The sequence below is a fragment of the Vanessa cardui genome, chromosome 6 (assembly GCF_905220365.1).
Source record: "Vanessa cardui chromosome 6, ilVanCard2.1, whole genome shotgun sequence".
Taxonomy (NCBI): domain Eukaryota; kingdom Metazoa; phylum Arthropoda; class Insecta; order Lepidoptera; family Nymphalidae; genus Vanessa; species Vanessa cardui.
In genome coordinates this window covers 15526049-15547252 of record NC_061128.1, presented here as the reverse complement: position 1 = coordinate 15547252, position 21204 = coordinate 15526049, and the positions used below count along the sequence as shown (strand labels likewise).

The following is a 21204-nucleotide window of genomic DNA, read 5'->3' as shown; positions in this document are numbered from 1 at the left end:
ACTGACCCTTGCGACGTACAACGGACGCACGCTACGGCTTGACTCGCATCTAGCGCAACTTGAGGTAGAACTTGGGAAAATTAGGTGGCACATATTAAGGCTATGTGAAGTCCGTAGAGAGGGAGAGGACACCGTAACCTTCGAATCGGACCACCTAAGTTGGGTGGCGTTGGGTTTCTGGTAAACGAGTCCCTAGCTGACAACGTTGTGGAAATCTCCAGTGTGTCGAACAGGGTAGCGTACCTCATTATAAAGCTCACCGAGAGGTATGGCCTCAAGGTGGTGCAAGCGTACGCACCGACCTCGACACACTCGGACGATGAAGTGGAAGAATTATTCGATGGCATATCGAGAAACCACAACTGACGTAAACCAGAACAACGAAAATGTAGTTAGAATTCTCAGGGAAGAAGGCACGAGATATTGTGGCATGCAGCGTAAGGGCAGGAAGTCCATCCTTTCGGAAGAGACTTTAGGGCTCATGAAGAAACGACGTGAAAACCCACCTGTCACTTCGTCAGAGAAACGGCAATTAAACCAAGAGATCAGCAGGCGCGTACGACACGACCTCCGGTGCTCCAATACTCTTGCATTTGAAAGAGCTATTGAGCAGAATCGGGGGTCTAAGGTGTTCGTACAATCTCTTAGAAGGAGCCACCTGACGAAATTGACCGTCCACTGCGGGCTGATGATGATGATGATGATGAATCACAATTTAAATCCATTCTAGGAATATCTGCAAGCTGGAATACTCCAGCACATACATGCTTTCATTATGGTGAATTGATGAAGTCGAGGTCAATGGTCAGCTTTGATATCATGATAAAAAATGTTTAAGCAGACAAGCACTAAAATTATTCAATCTAACATTATAATTAAAACTGTGATTTACAAAAACCACAATAGTTATTCAATAACACAGCCAAAAATAAACATGGACACACTAAGATTTTCAATTTTTTGCCATTTTTACATATCTGTGGTGTTGGAAGACGGCAACATACTCGTGGATTGTTTTGCTACCCACCTATGTGGCATTCACCCCAAGCTAGCAACAGCCCCATTGCTAGGGCTGTTAAACTTTTGAATAACTTTATACGTTGTTGAGATGTAGACATATTTTATGATCCTATTTATACTACTGTTTGAATATTCAAACAAATTTACATATTCCAGAATTTTAAAGAATAATTTTGTAGTTCCTAAATAGATTTAAGCTTATTTTGTTTATAAATTTTAATTTTATTTTTTTTACTAAATTTTATTTAATTTGTCCTCATTGTATATTTAATTTAAATTAGTAAGAATGTTTAAAAAATTATTGATTAATTAGTGTAGATTTAAGCAACTTGGTGTAAATATTGTAATGCTTATATTTTTCAAATAAAGATTATTATTATTATCTCTAAATAATTCCACAAGTATTCTATAGATTTTCTATAAATTTATTTTTATATTTGCAATTCACCTTTTCAATTTTGGTCAGATTTAAGCATTAAAAAATTATTTTTGAATAATTAAGATTAAATTCTCAATGCAAATTATAATTAACATTAAGTCTGTAACTATGCAATCTATGTAATGAAATCTCATTAACTACTGATATTGAGATAGCTATACACATGAGAGAAGATAGAAATTTGCTTCAAAAGAATGATTGACTACTGCCTAATAATATTATACTTTTTTACTAGCAAAATTAAATGCCCAAAATACCTGAAAGTTCTGACGGTAAATCATCAATATTCATATAAATTTGTAGCAGTACTAGGATTTCTAAAACCATTTTAAATTTTTAACTAATTTATTTTAATTCCTTACCACTACTATGTACAAATGACATTATATTTAATCAAATGGAGATTTGTCACTCTCGGGATCCTTACCAATAAGGAATTTTGTAAATCTGAAACAAATATATCTTCAGAAAAATGTATATATAATAAAATTAAAACTAAATTAAAGTCATTTAACGTTCAATAAGATTAAGTATTACTTATGTTTAATTCGAGACATTATACGAATACAAATAACAAAAACAACTACTAAAATATATTACAAAATTACTTAATGTAGATTGTTTTTATGGTATGGTTAAGTTTTATTTTTATTGAATTTTATTAATATCATATTTAAAACAACGATACTTTGTTACCTTTTCCATTCTATTGCCATGCCAATAAACGAGAAAGTAAGAAATCCGTGCCAAAGTGTTGTAAATAGCGAAGGCGGCTGTCGTTTATGACCAAAGTTTTTAAATCCCCTATTGCTAATAATTGTATAATATTTAATATTTTTCAGCATTATGTATCAGAGACTATTAGTAATTAATTTTTTTTCGAAAAATAATTTTGAAATACATATTACATGACAGTGGCACTTTGATTTGACATTTTACTTTTTTTAATTCAATTTAAATAGACAAAGGTATGTTCCACTCTTTGTCTATTGTATGTATAATATACATTTTTATGTTAATATTTCGGTAAAATTGAAATTTCATTACTTAATACTAAATGTAGTTTATTAAGATAAGAATTATTTTTTTGCCCAGAGGATCGGAATTGCGATTCAACAATGCGGGGAAATGCTGCTAGCATTCTTGCCGCCATTCCAGTCGGTCAAGATTTATATAGTAATTAGTTTTAGTTCATATTTGTATATATTTAAGCATTTAATGTTATTAATTCTTAAGTTAATAAATTATGCTTTAAATCCACAATCATCATAAATGTTATTAGTAAAAATAATTTGAATCAGGCATATTTTGTCTATTGAAAATAGTTTCCCTGTGTAGATGTATGACTTCATCTTTCAAATGTTTACGTTTTACTTATATTTAGGATTCGATATAACCCGATAAAGGTTTCTTACGACCATTGCACTTGCAAAAAGTATGAATTAATACAATAATTCATTCATTTCTGATATGTGGTGAATTGGAAATCGAATTTACATCTTCATGTGAAACACCATTTTTTTTAAATTGTATTTTCAATAATATCATCTTACTATATTGAGAAAATAAATACACATTTAGCGTATAGAAGTGAAACAGGTTTAATAAAACAGACAAGGATTTAAAATAATTTACTATCGAACCAAAAATAATTCTATCTTGGAATTTATCTTTTAACATTACTAAATCATCAAATCACAGATATTGAAAAATTATGTATTTAATTATTATTAAAATACTTACTCACTTGAGCTGACAAGTCCAAAATAAAACACAATGAACACTTTTTATTGTTACAAGTTGCGCCACTACAATAGGTATCGACTTTACAGTCCGCGCCCAAAATGAAAAATTAATGGCGATTTAATTTATTTCGCGCGCTTTTGTTTTTTTTTCTTATTAGTTCTAGCCAGTTGCATGGATAAAAGAACCTCCTAAACATACATTTAAACATTTTACCAATATTTGGTTACATATTATATCACCATTATAGGAACTCGTATTTCTTTTAGGAACATAATCAATACCATATAATACTCATACTCTTTTCAATATTGGACGACAACATAAAATTAGATAAAACATTTAGGACGGCCAAAGAAGATTGATATCTTATATTAATACCATTTTCATTTTTTTAAACAATAATGTAGATATATGATATGTCGTCACGGTAGCATGCGTAAGCGATCCTGTGGCGTCCATCGAAAGACGGAGAGGGTATCGCTGGTTTTTTAGTGGTTAAACCCGGCGTACTTGGGCGCACTTGGCGTCCAGGGCTCCGGGGAGTCCCACACCCCCCCCCCCCACTTTCCATCATGTGGGGGAAGCGCGTAATGCGTTTTTCCAGCGAGAAAAAAACAAAAAAAAGATATATGATATGTAACATTTTTAAATACATAGATAGGCTCGACTTTTATGTAGTTACTGTAATTTAAGTATCCAATTTTTAAATTGGTAAAACTCCTAGTTCCATCAAACAATTTTACGATGTCTTAATTGACGAAAAATATATAGGCCCCAAGCGATACAAACGGGCGTTCATAACTATTTTATGACCGTACAAAGTAGGGATGTTGTGAATGCTAATTTATTCATATCCCCGATGCTGATATTTTTGCGTTCACATCTGCAGATGCAGAATTAGATTTTTTTTACAAAAAACCAAATAGGCGCTAAAATAAAGTAACAAGAATAGAATATAATAGTTAGTTAGTAATAGACTAGTTATTAAAATTATATATAATTTGGAGCATACCCAACGCATCAATACGAAGCAATATTGCCGGTTTCTCGGGGTCAAGTCTGTTAAGCAGAGATTTGTAAGTCAAACTTGCGCTACTGAACAATCATTCACTTGGAATACTGGCTGGTGGTGTCGACAAAAATATTTGCGATAATAATTGTAATTCTCCTCCGTGACCAGCATTTTAGAGGATTTTCATCAACAATGACCCTTTCTATTGTCTCAAGATGTTCGTGTCGGTGGTGACATTGTATACAATGAACAGAACGCGATAAGAAAAGCTTAATTTATGGTGAACAAATGAGACACAATTCGAACGAAACTTTGACCTATTGGTCAATGAGCACGCGGCGATCGCCGGCCTCACTGAAATTTCTCACTTTTAGCAACTTGTGTAAATCCGTATCAATTATTGCTGTTGCTGATGTCTTCATTGACGTGGACGCAGATGAGTATTCGCAAGATCCCTTGTACAAAAGGGCTGATGATTAAAGGAATGTGCGTTTACGGCACCGCAGCGTAGAAGCTACGCCGAAGCTACAGCGTGCCTGTATCGAAGTATCTATAGGAATCTATGCGTATACGCACATTAATCGCACGTTTTCTTATTGCTCAATATGCTTAAGTTACAAGGGCGTTTTAATTTTGCTTGCAACTACATCTATGCGTTTAAAATACGCGAAGTGCTAGGGGCCTTACGAGAAAGCAAAAAATCGAAGTTTACAAAATATATTGTTTTATTTACTAATCTTATAAATTACACTAAACTTTTTATTAAAACAATTAATTTATTAGACTTTTTCCATCATTTGAATGGTTGAACTGTCTATTCTAATCTTAATAGTGAAAGCATCCACTCCAGCCAACGTGAACCGGTTTTATTACTACATTAGGATCCTTTTTGTTCCTTGTATAATAATGAAGACACCAGCGCAATTCGATAAGAGTTTGGGTTTTTTAATTATAAAAAAGAAAATAGACAAATCAATTTATTTTAAAACACATTCTGTCGTATTTTAAAGGCGGTCTTACTTTAACTAAAATATCATTCACTTATATAAAATAAACAAATACCTATATTTCACTTACTTATAGTAACATTAAGCTTATGTACAAAATAACGTTGTTTAGTTCTGCAATAACTTATTTACACTTTGCTTGTAAATGTCAACATTGCCTAGTAAAACCGAACCTATTTTAATAAAATTAATAGAATGCTGAATTTATTAAGAATGTTATAATTGTATACAATATTGTATAGCGCTATATAAGAATTTGTAAGGCATTTCACCCACACAATAGAAAAAATAGTTTAATACTTCAACTGTATGATAATGTCAGTTACGATTGAAACAAGTCGAAATAGATTTAACACTTAAATAGACATAGAAAGATTAACTACAATTAAAATGATAGTCAAAATATTCCCTACCAATTAATGACTTACGAACATTAAACACTATTAGCACTAGCTATGAAATTCTTACTGCATAAACATGACCATCCTTCAAACGAATGACTTTCGTTATTTCATCTCGGATCACTTGGGATAAGTATTTTAAGTTTCACTTTCTTGTTTGGTCATATGGAATATTTTTAAATAAAAGAAAAATAACTAGTCAGTTAACATCAATCTTCAAATTTGATGGAATGGACGCTCGTGTCGATGGCGCCGCCGCGGTATGCGCCTCGCTTTTTCTTAGTTTTCTCATGTTTGAAAGATTTGCCGCGCGTGCGTTTCAAATCCTCATTGGCTCGCTCGCCCCACGATCCTCGAGCTCCTTTCTGTTTGACAGATACGTCGCGCATTAGTACGAAATGTTGCCAATATACCACAATTTCAAATAAATTAAAGTCATAAAACCATGTCATATATAATTAAATGACACTTCATTCGACTAATAACGAATAAGTTAAAACATGCAGGAAGACAGTTATTAGCAATTCTCACCTATTTAATCAAATACTATTTTTTTATTTTGGGAGTTATTATCTCCTCCTTCAAAACTTTTTCTGTCGTTAAACCCTCCCTTTTGGAATCCTCCCCTGTCGCCGCCCCACGAGTGACGGTCTCCTCGTCCACCTCTATTTCCCCTTCCGCCTCTATCACCACCACGACCCCCTCTGTCGAATCCACCACGACCCCCTCTGTCGAATCCACCCCGTCCTCCTCTATCGAAGCCTCCCCTACCCCCCCTTCCACCTCGGCCACCCCTATCGTTGAATCCACCACGACCTCTAAATCCTCCCCGTCCACCCCGATCATTAGAACCCCCGCGACCGCGGAACCCTCCTCGATTGAATCCTCCGCGCCCACGATCTTGCCAACCACCAGATTGATTGTTTTCATCATCACCCTCTTCATTATCTCCGTTTTCACCCTCCTGGTAGATATAAAAAATTTAAAACACCAAGACAACCCTACGTAATTACCAAACGACGAAAAGTAAATGCCCGAAATATTAAGCCATAGAAGATTATATGATTGGTGTCGGACAGTGGTTTTTACATAGAGTTGCCTTGGCTTTTTTAACATTCAGGGCATTTACCTTAGCTTCGAATGAATTGTCCTTAAGTCTAGGATCCACTTCAACATTTTCTGATAAGACTCTCCTGAAGGGTTTATTATTTGTTTTATTATCTTTGTCACTGGGTGTGGAGGACACATTTGTTCCCTAAAATAAATACAATTGAACAAACAAGTTAATGAAGAAAGTTTCTATGCTTAATGTATCAATTATAACTGTTGTATGAATTTAATAGACACAAAAAAGTTTGATTATAAATTAAAATTTAGTATATAATTAATATAAAATAAACAAGAGTCATTAATACCTTTACAAAATTGCTGTATGGCTTTTTGGCTGGAGTTGGGTCCTCACCTCCAGAGAATTTTCTTTTCTTACCAGTTTCGCTTTGCTGCAAATTAAATATTTTATTATTTACAATACAATATTTCCTTAATAATGTAATATCTAAAATCGTAATTTTCTAAAATTTGTTTGTCAATTCTCTAATTATTTATATATAAGCATAAGCAACAGAAGAAATTTTAACACAGTAATCTATAAATACACAAAACAATTTAATTGACTTAAAATCATGTTCATAAATTGAAATGTCTAAAAAAATTATGTATGTATGTAATATTTTTTAATTTGTTATTTGTGAATTGATTTGTAAAATTATTTTGTTTGTTTTTATTTTCCCATTAGTCATATTTATATTTGAGTGATGACTTGGATTTGGTTATATAATTAAATACATTTTATATTATTTTAGAGATATAGTCTGCAACAGATTTATGGACTGTTGTAAGTTGTAACATATTTTAAAGAATTTGGAATCTTATAAAACTCTTATAAGATTCCAAACTATAAAGCCTTATGTACATATGCAGTAGAGCAGCTATATATTAGTCTAAGTTTTGTACCTTCTCCTTGACTGGATACAAGCCTCTACCCATTACTGACATTTAACAAATGTTTTTGAGTAGTAGTATTATACTGACATAAAACAATACTACAACTTGCATGTGATTTTGTTACCTGTTTTGATTCCTTCTTTTGTACTTTAGCTGGAGGTTCATCGTCACTGTCATCACTGTCATCCTCAGCGGCGGGTTTCTTGACTTTTTGTTCAGGTTCATCATCACTGCTGTCATCTGATGACTCTTTAGCTTTACCCTTGGGAGTTGTTGGTTGAGACTTAGTGGTTTTTGATGGGGTCTTATTAACAGGTTTAGCTTCATCATCACTGCTATCATCACTATCTTCAGATGAGGATTTCTTTGTATTTTTAATATTATTGACTACAGGTTTTGCAGGCTTTGCAGTTTTTTTAGGTTTTTCATCTTCACTGCTATCATCACTATCTTCTGATGAAGACTTTTTCTTTGTAGCGACTTTAGCAGCTGGTTGAGATTTCGGTGCATTTTTCGTTTGCTTTGGTGGTTCATCATCACTGTCATCATCTGAAGATGATTCTTTTTTAGAAGCAGGGACCGCTTTTGCGGCAGGTTTTGTGACTTTAGTTGGTGCCGTTTTTTTGGCACTCTCGCTATCATCACTGTCATCTGATGATGATGATTCAGGTTTCTTATTAATATTGTTCAAGGGTTTAGCAGCAGGTGTTGGTGGTTTATGGATACCTACTGACTTAGGCTTGTCATCATCACTACTGTCTTCTTCAGATGATGATTCTTGCTTTTTAATTGGAACCTTAACAGCAACCTTTGCTGGTGTAGCTGCAGCTTTGGCAGCTGGTTTTTGAACAGCCTTTGGTTTTTCATCTTCTGAGTCATCACTGTCATCTGAAGATTCAGCCTTACCTTTAGGTTTGGCTTTAGCAGGTGCAACAGGTTGCTTTGCGGCTGGTTTTGTGACTTTTTTTGGTTCATCATCACTACTATCGTCACTATCAGTTGACAAATCTTGCCTTTTGGCCTGCTGTGTAGGTTTAGGTACTGGAGCTTTAGTTTGGTTGACTTTGACTGGGGTAGGTTTAGTGGAATTTACCTTAGGTTTTTCATCATCACTACTATCACTATCATCAGAGGATGATTGTTGCTTCTTAGCAGGGGTAGCTTTATTAGGAGTCTTTGCTGCCACTGCAGGCTTTTGAACAGTTTTTTTAGTTTTATCGTCATCACTACTATCATCACTGTCGCTGGATTCTGGCTTTTTAGCGACAGGTTTTTGAGGTGTGGCTTTTGCTGCAGGTGCAGTCGGTTTTGTAGCTGTCTTAGGTGCTTTTGACTTTTCATCCTCACTGCTGTCTGAACTGTCTGATGATTCATTTTTCTTTGCAACGGCTTTGGCAGCATTAACAACCTGTGGTTTTACAGGTTGCTTTTTGGGCTTTGAAGTAGCATTATCTTCACTACTTTCACTATCGGATGACTCGTCTTTCTTTTTAACTTGTTTTTGATTTGAATTTGAATTAACCTGCAAGATAGCTTTTATTAAACATGTTTCTACAATATTTTATACTTATAAAAAAGAAATATAAATCAGAGGTAGTGACGAATAATATTTATAATATCACAAGGGATCAAATACAATTTTTCATCATATAAAAGCAACTATAAATAATAAATTGGAATATCAAATAAATTTTGGTATACGAATTTACCTTTGCTGGTGGTTTTTCATCTTCAGAACTGTCTGAAGATTCCTGCTTCTTTGTTTGGACAGGACCATTTGAATTATTTAAAGATGTAGGCTTTTTAGGTTTCTCTTCTTCACTGGAGTCATCAGAACTAACAAAGAAAATAGAAGCTTTAAATTATGTACAAAAATTGACCTAACATGCTCCTTAATATTTTTAAATTTAATATAGTGTATTCCATTAGTGTACATACCTGTCTGCTTGTTTCTTTTGTGTTGGTTTACCCTGTACCTTTTTGAGTGATAAAATAATATCCATAAGGGAAGGTAGGTTCTTGGCTCGTGGTTTCTGGAAAGAATAAAAACATGTTTTAATTTATGGATGAATGTTTTGTCACTATTGAGTCACTCTAATAGATTAAGCAAGCAAAGAAATACTGATTATTAAAATATGGTCTGACTAAAGAGGGTTAGCCTAGAATTTCATTTTACCTGGAATGAGCGCCTGTTTAGAAATCAGACCATTTGTCTCTTAATATCATCGCTTTTAAGAAATAACCTTAAAAGTCTTAAAAGATCCTAAAAAAATCTTAAAAGCGATGATGTATCTAAGTCCAACAAACCACAATGCATAAGATATAAGAAATATTGCAATAAGTAATGACAAATGAGTAATAACATGATATCCATAATTATTATTATGATTAATAAAAAGGTATCAGCAGTGGATTCTCATCTCATACGTGCTAAGCAAGCATTAGTTTTAAGGTACCCAAAAAGAAAATACAGCATTGTTGATTAGATTGATGAAGTACTAAATCAGCAAATTTTTTGTAATAAAATCTTTCTAAATGAAATTGAAATTTTAGCTTCAATAATATTGACGGAAATTGGGAGTAAGCAGTGTCAAAGTATCACTAGTTGCAGATGACAAAAATAACATTAGGACACCCCAGGATGAAACTTAAATGTTTCGTTTCCTATTAACTTAGCTGAAAAACACGGAAATTAACCACTGCATGACATACCTGTCATGCAGTGGTTAACATCCAGTAAAAGCAGGATTGTGCATGTTGAGCACGTGATTTAATTCCAGGTTAGAAAACAACATATAAATCCAGAAAGCACCCAAACGGGATGTGTGGTATACAATATAGGAAGATGTACAATTGCTTCAAAAATAATTATTAAGCGATACTATTCTTTCGTAATTAGAAATAATTACTGATTAAGATAATAATAAACAAAAGGAAGTAGAAAACAAGAGATGACTGAGTATATTATGAGATAAAATAAAAGAACACGTGTGGTGATCCACGACACACGTGGTTAAAAACTGCATGGTACTTACCGCTTTAGTCTTGGTTAGAAATTTGTCCGCAAGCGATTTATCGATAGTTACGAGTAATTGATGGACTAATGAAAAGGCCTCGGCCTTTATTTCAGGTGAAACACTCATTTTTATTTTTAAGCGAAAAACTTTACCGGCGCTCTACCACTGCACGCCGATCGGCTTCGAAACTCCAAAAGCCTACAGATAGAATGAAAGACTGATATAATAAAAAAGTGTTGGAAAGTGTTACTATATTGAAATATATATTTTTTTCAATCGAAAGTACAACTCGATTTGTATATCGATATTGTCGATTAGCGTTAATATAATGTATCAAATAATTTTACTACTAATTAAAATTGCGCAAATAAATAAAGTATGTGTTTGTATAAACAATAAACAGAACATTAGTACATGAATGAATGTTTTAATTTTTTTGTAGTAAAATTATGATTTAATATTAACTTAAAATTTATCATTTAAAATAAATTTTCTGTAGCTTTGAGGAATTTCTTTTTATCCCTATTCGTAATTTATGTATTCGTTAACTGGGTATTTTCACGGTTTTTTATGCATTTTCTTGGTCTAATTATTTAATAAATAAAATAATAATTTAAGATTTCTTTGTAATGCAGTCATTGGGATTTGGGAACAATCATAGTATTTAGTTTTGTGTAGTCATACAAGTTGTGGCTGCGACTTCGTGCGCGTTTGAATTATTACATCAGCTATCTGCCATTGAATTATCGTTAAATTCCTCCCGTTGCAGAGACACACATGCAACAAAATAATATATTTAAAAAATTTACGGCCTGTCTGTTTGTCCCAGCTAATAAACAAATATACAGACAAAATACATGTATTCAAAAGTGGTTATTTTAATATTATTAGAAGAAATTCCAAATTTATTATAAATATGTTTATGTATAGATTTTCGGGAATAAAATATAATAGGTTATTTATAATTTATCTATAGTATTTAAATGTATTTAGCTTGTTTACTATAAAAACAATTACGCCAAGTTAAACAACAATAATTAAATTGTATTTGTAAAATGCTTTTGTATTAATAAAGGAATTTATATGTCTGGACCTACTAGTTTTCTACGGATAAAATGTCTAACACCTTTATTAAAGCTATTAATTCACTAAATTCGTAAATTTAGTAAAGTTATTTGTGATATGAATTAGTTAAACTCGAATGACCATAATTTTTTATGAACAATTTTTATATCTTTAGGCCTCATGCATTGATAAAATTAATCTGCTAATTAAACTTGTTTAAAATGTTCCAGAGATACAGGATATATTAAAATTAAATAAAAAGTATGGGGTGCTCGTAACGATTTTTATCGATTAATAAAGGTTTCTTTGTATCTTCTTTGTATAGTCTGTGGAGAAATTTTTATTTTAATAATCTATTTCTTCAATCCTATCATTTTAAGCAGCTATTGATGTTTTTGTCTTTTAATTTTATTATCGGATGTAAAAAAATAATAAATGTAGTTTTAATGCAAGGCTCTTGATGAATTGTTCTTCTAGTAGTGTATTTTTAAGTTGTACATTAAAGTTTGAATTTTTTCGATATGTGAGAGTGAGAAATTTTAACGTTTATTCGCTTTGTCGAATGACGAATATTCGGCCGCTGTTAATTATAATATCTATAAATAAGGATTATCATGCTACGGGATCTTCATTGAGTCTTTAGTGTCATAATGCCGGTGCAGCAAATAAATGTGAAAAATTCGTCTGATATCGAAAGCTGGGAATGGGGCGGGGGATGTGGCAGAGAGACTGTTCGCGCAGGGTCTGGTAGCAGCCAAACTTCCTGCAGCAATTCCAGTGGAGACATTTGCCGTATTTGCCATTGCGAAAGTGAAGTTCACAATCCTCTACTCGCACCTTGTTATTGTTCTGGTAAGTAAACTATGAATAATTTATTATTACAACTGTCATAAAAACCTGTTCAAAGATTTCGGTCACGATACTATGTGTTAAATGTGACTTAACTGGAATGAAACTACTCACGATTACAGTCAGCTAAATATCACTCAATATATTTCTTTTTTTTCAAACAGCTGACTTTTGTTTACACAACAATTAGTTGTAATAATACTAATTAAAATAGTTGTCTAAATTAGTAGTAATGTTCAATGTTTTGCATGTAATGATAATGTTGCGTGTATAATCATTCTTAAGTAATATTGCTGGAACAAATTCAAAATTTTCCACACATTACTTAAGTTCATTCAATTTTGATCTCAGCCGTAACTAAGAATGTATGTTATGCAAACTGACTCTAGGCATGTATTAAAGGTTCTCCTTGCTTTCATTTTGTTTTTTTGTAAATTTAATAAAAACCTTATTTGGTAATACACAAGTCATATTTACTGTAGGTATTATTATGTTGACGTTCAGTGAAGTAACAGTATATAATATTTTTTCACAAAAAGTACTTTATTATTCTTATAAGTCTGTGGTTTTTGCATTTGTATATTTTTATTTAAAATATAAAATAATGTACCTTAAATTTTAAATTATTTACAATTCTTCAGTCTGATTATGTATCTCAAGTGTTTGTTTCTTTTATAGGAAGCTTAAAGTATGTCCATCAGAGTTGTCTCCAACAGTGGCTCACGGCGTCCGAAACAAGATCATGTGAACTATGCAAATTCAATTTTATTATGCATACAAAAATAAAACCATTTAGTGAGGTACTTACTATTAAGTGTTTATTTATTCATATACATTTTTTGAGACCAATCTTTGTTTGCCATTTAATCACAATCGAGCAATGAGGAACAAAAAGAGCCAGTTTCTGTATTCTATATTATCTATATGACATCACACACAACTATTGATTTCCTGCATCGATGCAAGATAGCAAGATAAACAAAAATGTACACTCATACCATTATATCTATTATAAGTTGTGATTATATTTCATATGAATAAAACCCATTCCCTGATATGAATCTAGAGGCTATAAATTTTTGGTTAGCGGCATATGTGAGGTTGACAATAGAGGTGCAGTGCGGTGCGGGCGTGGCTTAAAGTGTGTGGTGTGGGCAGTGGCGGCTGCTGGAGATGTCGGGCGTGGAGCGGCGGCGGCTGTGCTGCGCCGTGCTGTTCCACTGCGTGGCGGCGCTGTGCGTCATGTGGTCGCTGTTCGTGCTCATCGAGCGCGCCGTGGAGGAGGTCAACCGCGGCCTCATCGGTAACCACCTACACTTTGAACATATACACAAACATATTAATATCAACATACACTTTATTGGAGTATGCTCATCTATATACACAAACATTTTAATATCAACATACGCTTTATTGGAGTATGCTCATCTATATACTCAAAGTTTTTGATATCAGCATACGCTTTATTGGAGTATGCTCATCTACTCTTCAATCATCGTGTAGGGTTGAGAGGAACCGGCTATGTTCTAAGTCGCCCTTTGCTTTTATATCTCGTTGTGATAAGGTGTTAGTGTATGTGATGGTGACGCTGAGGGGGGCTGTCGTTGCAGCGTGGCCGTTCTGGACGAAACTGGTGGTGGTGGCGGTCGGCTTCACGGGCGGCGCCGTGTTCATGTACATACAGTGCCGCCAGTACCTACACCTCTGCAACCGCTGGAGAGCTCATAACAGGTAACCACATCTACATACACTTCGCGTAGTACATTCCTAAAACAAATTGTGACATCTTGAAATCTATGCATTTTATTTATATATTATTGTAATAAGGAGTCGGTCTAATGGGTAACCTACAGGTGTCTACGTGAATGCATTTGTAATTAATTATTTAGAATTCAAAAACAATAAAGTGACATATTTTTATTTGGATGTAGTGTAGTGTGTGAGTAGGTAGTATTAGTACGATGTAGTAGCAATGCGATGTTTGTAAATGATAAATAATGCGGTGCATATAAATAATAAAAGCGAAAACAATGCGCGACCAACTAATCTACATCGCCGCCGTTATTCGTTTGCCCATTTCCTCTCTGGACCATATATGTGGCCGGGCACACATTGTGCTGTCCTTTTATTTCATAATCATTGTATAACACTGCGTGAAAAAGTGCGTGACTGACTTTTGAAGATGATCGCGTACGTCACGCCAGGCCTCTGGGAATGGTTTCCGCTCAGTGTGCGGGTAATGTGAGCGATTACAGTGCACAGTTAATGGAGCTCAACTAAACTCCCTTAATCGGCTATGGTAGTAAATCCTCTCTTGAGTGTGCAGAAACCAGCCGAAATGATTTTATACTTGAGAAAAGATAATATTTAGGATACAATCGCCAATCGCGATGGAGCGCGGCCTCCGAGACGCGGGTCAGACGATCCGAAGCCTTGCCGATCACGTCGGTCGTGATATAATATCGATATGCAGCCGTGACGTAAGTGAATGCTCAGCGGAAGTGTTGAATAATAAGAATGTAAATATTGTGTATTTGTAAGCGGTGAAATGATTGCGCAAACGCTCGACTGCAGCCCCGCGACGGGCTCACGTCGAGTGTGAAGTGACTCATGACATCGTTTGCGTGTAAAAACAAGTCCAAGGCTTCGCACGTTAAACACTCTCTTAACATTTAAGATTATTGTATTTATATTTTGTTCTTTTTATTTAATTATACGCGGAAGGTCTGGAAATAAATGTCCACCTTGACGAGTACATAATTATCTTTCTCCGAGGGTAATATACATAAACGGTCAAAATAGTCAAATTTTAAAATTAAACTCGGAACCTTGTTTTTTCATTCAACATATAATTGTATGTTCTGAATGTAACGCCTGCTCATCTGTCCATCCGTCTGCTGTGGCATTAGCTGCCAGTCTGTACAGAGCGAAGGCCTTCGATCGCGTATGACAAAAAGCGCCTCTTTCGAAGCTCCCTTTCTATGGGCTTACTGAGAAATTATGCAATTGGATTACCAGCTTTTTGGCAGATCGGGGCATCAAAGTCGTTGTCGACGGTCCATGCTCTGATTTAAAATTATGTCAATGCTGGTGTTTCACAAGGCTGCGTTCTATCACCCACTCTGTTTCCTCTCCATATCAATGACTTGTTGCAGTTCAATAACATGACTGCTATGCAGACGACAGTACCGTAGACGCCTCATACGCCAGCCGGGCTAACATTTCTCGGGAATACGTTGAAAAAAACCGTAACAAGCTTGTGTCTGAAATCGAGTCTTCATTAAACCACGTCTTCGACTGGGGCCGGCTTAAACCTAGTCCGCTTCAACTCAGGTTTGCGCTTTAACCGCCACAGCTAGTATCGGAATAATTGACGTTGATATTTCGTGCCTTGTTCAGTTTCGCGGCCAATTGGAAGGTAAAGCCAAATTGGCATAAAAAAAGATCGGTTTGCTTAGCAAGGCAAATCAGTATTTCACGTCGGTTCATCGCCTAAGACTTGGCTCAAAGTTGGCGCCACATGGAATACTGCTCTCACCTCTAGGCGAATGCTTCCCAGTACCAGCTCCTTCCATTTGACTGTATTCAACGCAGAGCAACGTTATTGACGATCAAGCCCTTTCATATTTGCTTGATCCTTTGGCTTTGCGTAGAGATTTTGGATCACTCTGTACCTTATATGGATTTTTTCACGGGGAATTTTCGTAGGAATTGTTTGGATTAACCCCGGATACTGAATTTCATGAGATGATATCTCGTCAAAATTCGAAGTTTCACCCACACCACCTTGATATCCGAAAATACACTACAGCGCGATTTGTAGGACATTTTCTGCCTCGCACAACCAGTTTGTGGAACCAGTTTCCGCCAGCGGTTTTTACGAACCGATACGACTTGGGAACCTTCAAGAATAGAGCGCACTCCTTCCTTAAAGGCCAACAAAGACCTGCAAAAAGTATCGCGAATTTTGAATTATCGCGGGTTATGTATAATCGAATTTCGATCTTTTTGTTGCTCTGTGTTGGTGCTCATGTCTCTCACTTATGCCGACAAGCTCGGCCATTTTGAATGTTCACTTAATTGTTGATAGCTGCTTTGCTTGCACGTGTTTTGGATTGTCTTCGATTTGTACCTATTAAAAAAATGGATCAAAAAACCTGTATCAAATTTTGTGTGAAAAACGAAATTAAGTGCGCAGATGCATTTCGAATGTTGACTGTCGCATACGGAGAAGGTACCTTGGACCGAAGTAATGTTTATTGGTGATACAAAATGTTCTGAGATCAGGCCGAGAAGATGTGAACGACGAAGAGCATTCCGGACGCCCGAACACTTCAACAACAGACGAACAAATGTATGAAGTGGAGAAAATGATATTGACAAATCGTCGAATCACCGTTAGAGACATTGCTGAGGACCTAAACATATCGATTGGCTCGTGCCATTCGATTTTTATCAATGATTTGGGCATGAGACGGGTCGCCGCGAAATTCGTACCAAAATTGCTCAATTGCGACCAAAAGCAGCATCGCATGAACATTGCTAATGAGATGTTGGACTCTGTCCGCGACGACCCAAATTTGCTCCACAGGGTCATAACTGGTGACGAATCGTGGGTTTATGGTTATGACGTGAAAACCAAAGCTCAATTGTCTCAATGGAAGCTGCCGCACGAACCAAGACCGAAAAACGCGCGCCAAGTTCGGTCGAATGTGAAAGTTTTGCTGATTATTTCCTTCGATGGCAGGAGCGTGGTGCATCATGAGTTCTTGCCACAGGGTCGAACAGTCGATAAATAATATTACCTGCAAGTTATGCGCAATTTTCGCGAAGCAATCCGCTAGAAATGTCCGGATTTGTGGAAGAACAAAAATTGGCTTTTGCACCATGATAACGCCCCTGCTCACACATCGTTGCTTGTGCGCGACTTTTTGGCCAAAAACAACACAAAGTATGGCGAAAAAAAATTACTCCTTTGCAGTGGTATGGCGGCGAGAAGTATGGCATTACGCTACCGCCTACTTCGTTATTTACACTTTACACTCGTTATTTTTCCGAAGCGTTCGATTGGGCCGCCGCGCGCCGGTGCGAGCGCTATGACTATCATTTTCCTTTTTGCCTTTACGTAATTAGAACCCTGAAGAACCGCCATACTGGTACAAATGACCAAATATTTTGTCATTATCATCTCCCGGTCTATTAGCACAAGTGTATAATATCTCATGGGGATTACTTTGAAGGGGAAAAAATAGGTATTCATGAATAAATAAATATTTTTTGCAAAAAAAAACATTATCATTATAAACGTCATGATCAGCAGCGAGAGGTGCTGGCTAGAGATGGTGTCTCGCTGATAGAGTGTCATGTCGCAGAAGTTGACCAGGGAGGAGGCGTTGGCGCCTTCAAGTAACTCTTTCTTAAAATTTAGAAAATATTTGATATTGCCATATAAAAACCAACCTTTCTATGAAATCTTTTTTATTAAGTAGAAATAAATTATACGACCTATATGGTATGAAGCAGTGGAATCAAAACGAAGCCTTTCTAGGATATGTCAATAAATATTCCAAAATATTTAAAACAGTATGTATTTATGCTAAGTATTTATACATAAAGAACAAAATTTTGACTTCCGATAATAGAATAAAGGCCACTTGGGACATTATTAATAAGGAAAGTATACCAATCAAATTAAACACAGGCAGTAAATACACAAATTCTGATTTGGAAGTTGCAAATTTATTTGAAATATTTTTTGATAACATACCTAATAAAATAACATCTCATTTAAAATCATCTACATTAGATGCAGCTAGATTATTAAATAATCATGTTTCTAAATGCGTAATTGATTTTTCTTTTGAAACAGTTTCTGCAATAGATGTTATGAAAGTATTTAAAACACTCAATATTAAATAAACTAACGACGTATGGGGCATTTCGGTAAAATTCATAAATAACATCATACACGATATTGCTCCGTATATAGCAGTAAATTTTAACAAGAGTTTGGACACGGGTTCATTTCCTGACTTGTTAAAAAGTAGTAAAGTCTTGCCACGTTTTAAGAATGGAAATAGGAGCGATCTCAGTAATTACAGGCCTATTTCAATACCCCCATCTTTAAGTAAAATTTGCGAAAAAATTATTTTAAATCAACTTCTTATCCATTTTGGTACAAATAAAATTTTTCATAGTGAGCAATTTGGTTTTACAAGAGGTCGATCAACAACTGATGCGGGAATTGCGCTTCTTAAGATGCGAACGATGCTTGGGAGAAATCACAGAATGCTATTGGAGTATTCTGTGATTTATCTAAAGCATTTGATTGTGTAGAACACGAGACGCTTCTTTATAAGCTCAAATATTATGGCGTTAAAGGTAGGGCTCTTGATCTCATTGCTTCATACTTAAGTCAAAGAATCCAGCAAGTTTTCATTAATGGAATAAAGTCTACTGGATCTACGCTAAAAATGGGTGTTCCACAAGGTTCAATTTTGGGTCCCTTTCTATTTCTAGTATATATAAATGACCTTCCTTTCTTTGTTAAAGGTATTTGCGATATAGTATTGTTTGCTGACGATACTTCACTGATTTTTAAAGTTGACAGGAAAAAAACTGACTATGACGATGTGAACGGTGCCTTATCACAGATACAAGATTGGTTCAATGGAAATAATTTGGTTTTGAATACTCAAAAAACAAAATGTGTAGTTTTTACCCTACCCAATGTTAGAAAGCAAAATTATAATATATCTTTAAACGGTGGCCCGCTTGATGTAGCCGATACTACCGTGTTCTTGGGAATAGAATTGGATTCCAGACTTCAGTGGAGTCCCCATTTGTCGTCCCTAACAGGGAGCCTCAGCTCCGCAGCATACGCGGTTAGAAAAGTTAGACAACTAACTGATATTGATACCGCTCGTTTAGTTTATTTTGGTTATTTTCACAGTATTATGTCATATGGCATATTACTTTGGGGTAACGCTGCAGACATTGAATCTGTCTTTATTTTACAAAAGAGAGCAATTCGGTTTATTTATAATCTTGGAGCTAGAGACTCTCTTCGGGATGTTTTTAACAGAGTAGGAATACTCACTGTTGCGTCGCAATATACTTACAACAATATCATGTATGTTCACAGTAACATTGATCACTTTGATAAAATCAGTGATAATCATTGTATATGCACTAGAAGTAAGGATAAGCTTATAACGCCAAGTTTCCGACTCCGCAAAGTCAATAAATCTTTCTTGGGGCAAGGTATCCATTTCTATAATAAAATTCCACAGACATTTTTAACTTTGCCGTCTCATAAATTCAAATCGTTTATAAAAAATACATTGGTGAAAAAGGCGTATTATTCGATACAAGATTTTGTAGATGATAAAAAAGCGTGGAAATAATACCTGTTGACTTCCAGGCAGGATATATTAATTTAATAATTGTATTAATTTAAAAGTTAACTAACATGACTGTATTTTTTTAAATGTTGAAAAAGAGTAACTACTGAGTTTCTTGCCGGTTCTTCTCGGTAGAATCTACTTTCCGAACCGGTGGTAGCTTCACTTAATTGTTAAATGACGACTCAAAAGTGCTTGTAAAAGCTCACTTGAATAAAGTATACTTTGATTTTGATTTTTGATTTTGATTAAATTATTTTAATTTTCATTAATTTATTACAAAAGTAGTATAAATAGATGAAGATTAATGTATTATTTTATGAATTCCAAAAGTTAATAAAGCGATTGAAGAAATACTCCTGGTAAAAACTATAGTAGAGCCAGTTGTTTCTCCACGATAAAACTCGTGTTTATCAACAGGAAGTTGCGTCTCAGACAATCCAAACCCATTTTAATCGCGTCGAGTGTTACAGTGTACCGTACATAAACAATTTAAAGTAATCGCAACGAATCACCCTCGGACAATTTGTCGAGGCGCACGAGTTTAAAGTTGTAATGAAATAAATAAAGAAATGAAATAAACTTGAAGGTTTTTTATTTACTAAGTAAGCGGATACCTATAAAACTCGTCGCCCCAAAGGGCTCGAAAGGGCTCCTCGACGGCGAGGCGCCCCCGGCCGCCGGAAGGCTAGCGAGAATTGCGAAATACTCCACACCACAGGCTCGCAACCTCGAGTACCGCGAGACCCGAGAGCGCGATCGGAAGCACTCGCCCAATAAGTATCCGCCCCGGGGTAACGCCCCCCCCCCCCGCGCTGATACCTTCGGCACTACAGTGGGGCACCGCCCGCTCGGCCCGCAGGATACTGCTGATCCAGAACGCGCCCGAGAAGATCCCGCTGGACGCGTCGCCGGCGCGCACGCGGCGCGGGCGGCCGGCCGCCGCCTACCACGAGGAGGACGAGAGCGGCGGCTTCGAGGCGTTCCGCGCCGCGCCGCCGCGCGTGTCGGCGCTGGCGCGGCGCGCGTCGGACCCGCGCGGCGCGGCCGTGTACCACATCGACGTGGACCCGCTGGAGGCCGACATCCGCTCGCTGCTGGCGCTGGACGCGGCGCGCTCGCTGCCCAACCTGCGCGCCAGCCGCGAGACGCTGCTGCGCGCGCCGCCCGCGCCGCCCGCGCCGCCCGCGCCGCCCGCGCCCTCCTGAGCCGCGCTCACGCTCTACCCCGACGACGCCGTC

The 21204-nt window shown here is 36.0% G+C and overlaps 2 protein-coding genes and 1 long non-coding RNA gene across 4 annotated transcripts; 1 reads left to right on the top strand and 2 right to left on the bottom strand.

Moving 5' to 3' along the window:
* Positions 1–1785: 1785 nt before the first annotated feature.
* Positions 1786–2385, bottom strand: LOC124530506. Its single transcript, XR_006966473.1, has 2 exons — positions 2156–2385; positions 1786–1906 (listed from the first exon to the last, which is right to left on the bottom strand). It is a non-coding gene; the product is annotated as an uncharacterized LOC124530506 (long non-coding RNA).
* A 2796-nt stretch (positions 2386–5181) lies between these two features.
* LOC124530198 (nucleolar protein dao-5) lies at positions 5182–10867 on the bottom strand. Of its 2 annotated transcripts, none has more exons than XM_047104213.1 (7): positions 10665–10867; positions 9568–9662; positions 9339–9465; positions 7754–9151; positions 7041–7124; positions 6755–6880; positions 5182–5990 (listed from the first exon to the last, which is right to left on the bottom strand). In XM_047104213.1, the coding sequence occupies exons 1-7, from the start codon at positions 10770–10772 to the stop codon at positions 5835–5837; spliced, it is 2094 nt and encodes a 697-aa protein (XP_046960169.1). In that variant the 5' UTR covers positions 10773–10867; the 3' UTR covers positions 5182–5834. The 2 variants fall into 2 exon arrangements, with proteins under 2 accessions (XP_046960169.1, XP_046960168.1); XM_047104212.1 differs by lacking the exon at positions 6755–6880 and adding an exon at positions 6157–6589.
* A 1206-nt stretch (positions 10868–12073) lies between these two features.
* LOC124530289 (E3 ubiquitin-protein ligase MARCHF8) lies at positions 12074–21204 on the top strand. The gene is made up of 5 exons (XM_047104389.1): positions 12074–12563; positions 13239–13360; positions 13719–13863; positions 14171–14291; positions 20826–21204. The coding sequence occupies exons 1-5, from the start codon at positions 12362–12364 to the stop codon at positions 21169–21171; spliced, it is 936 nt and encodes a 311-aa protein (XP_046960345.1). The 5' UTR covers positions 12074–12361; the 3' UTR covers positions 21172–21204.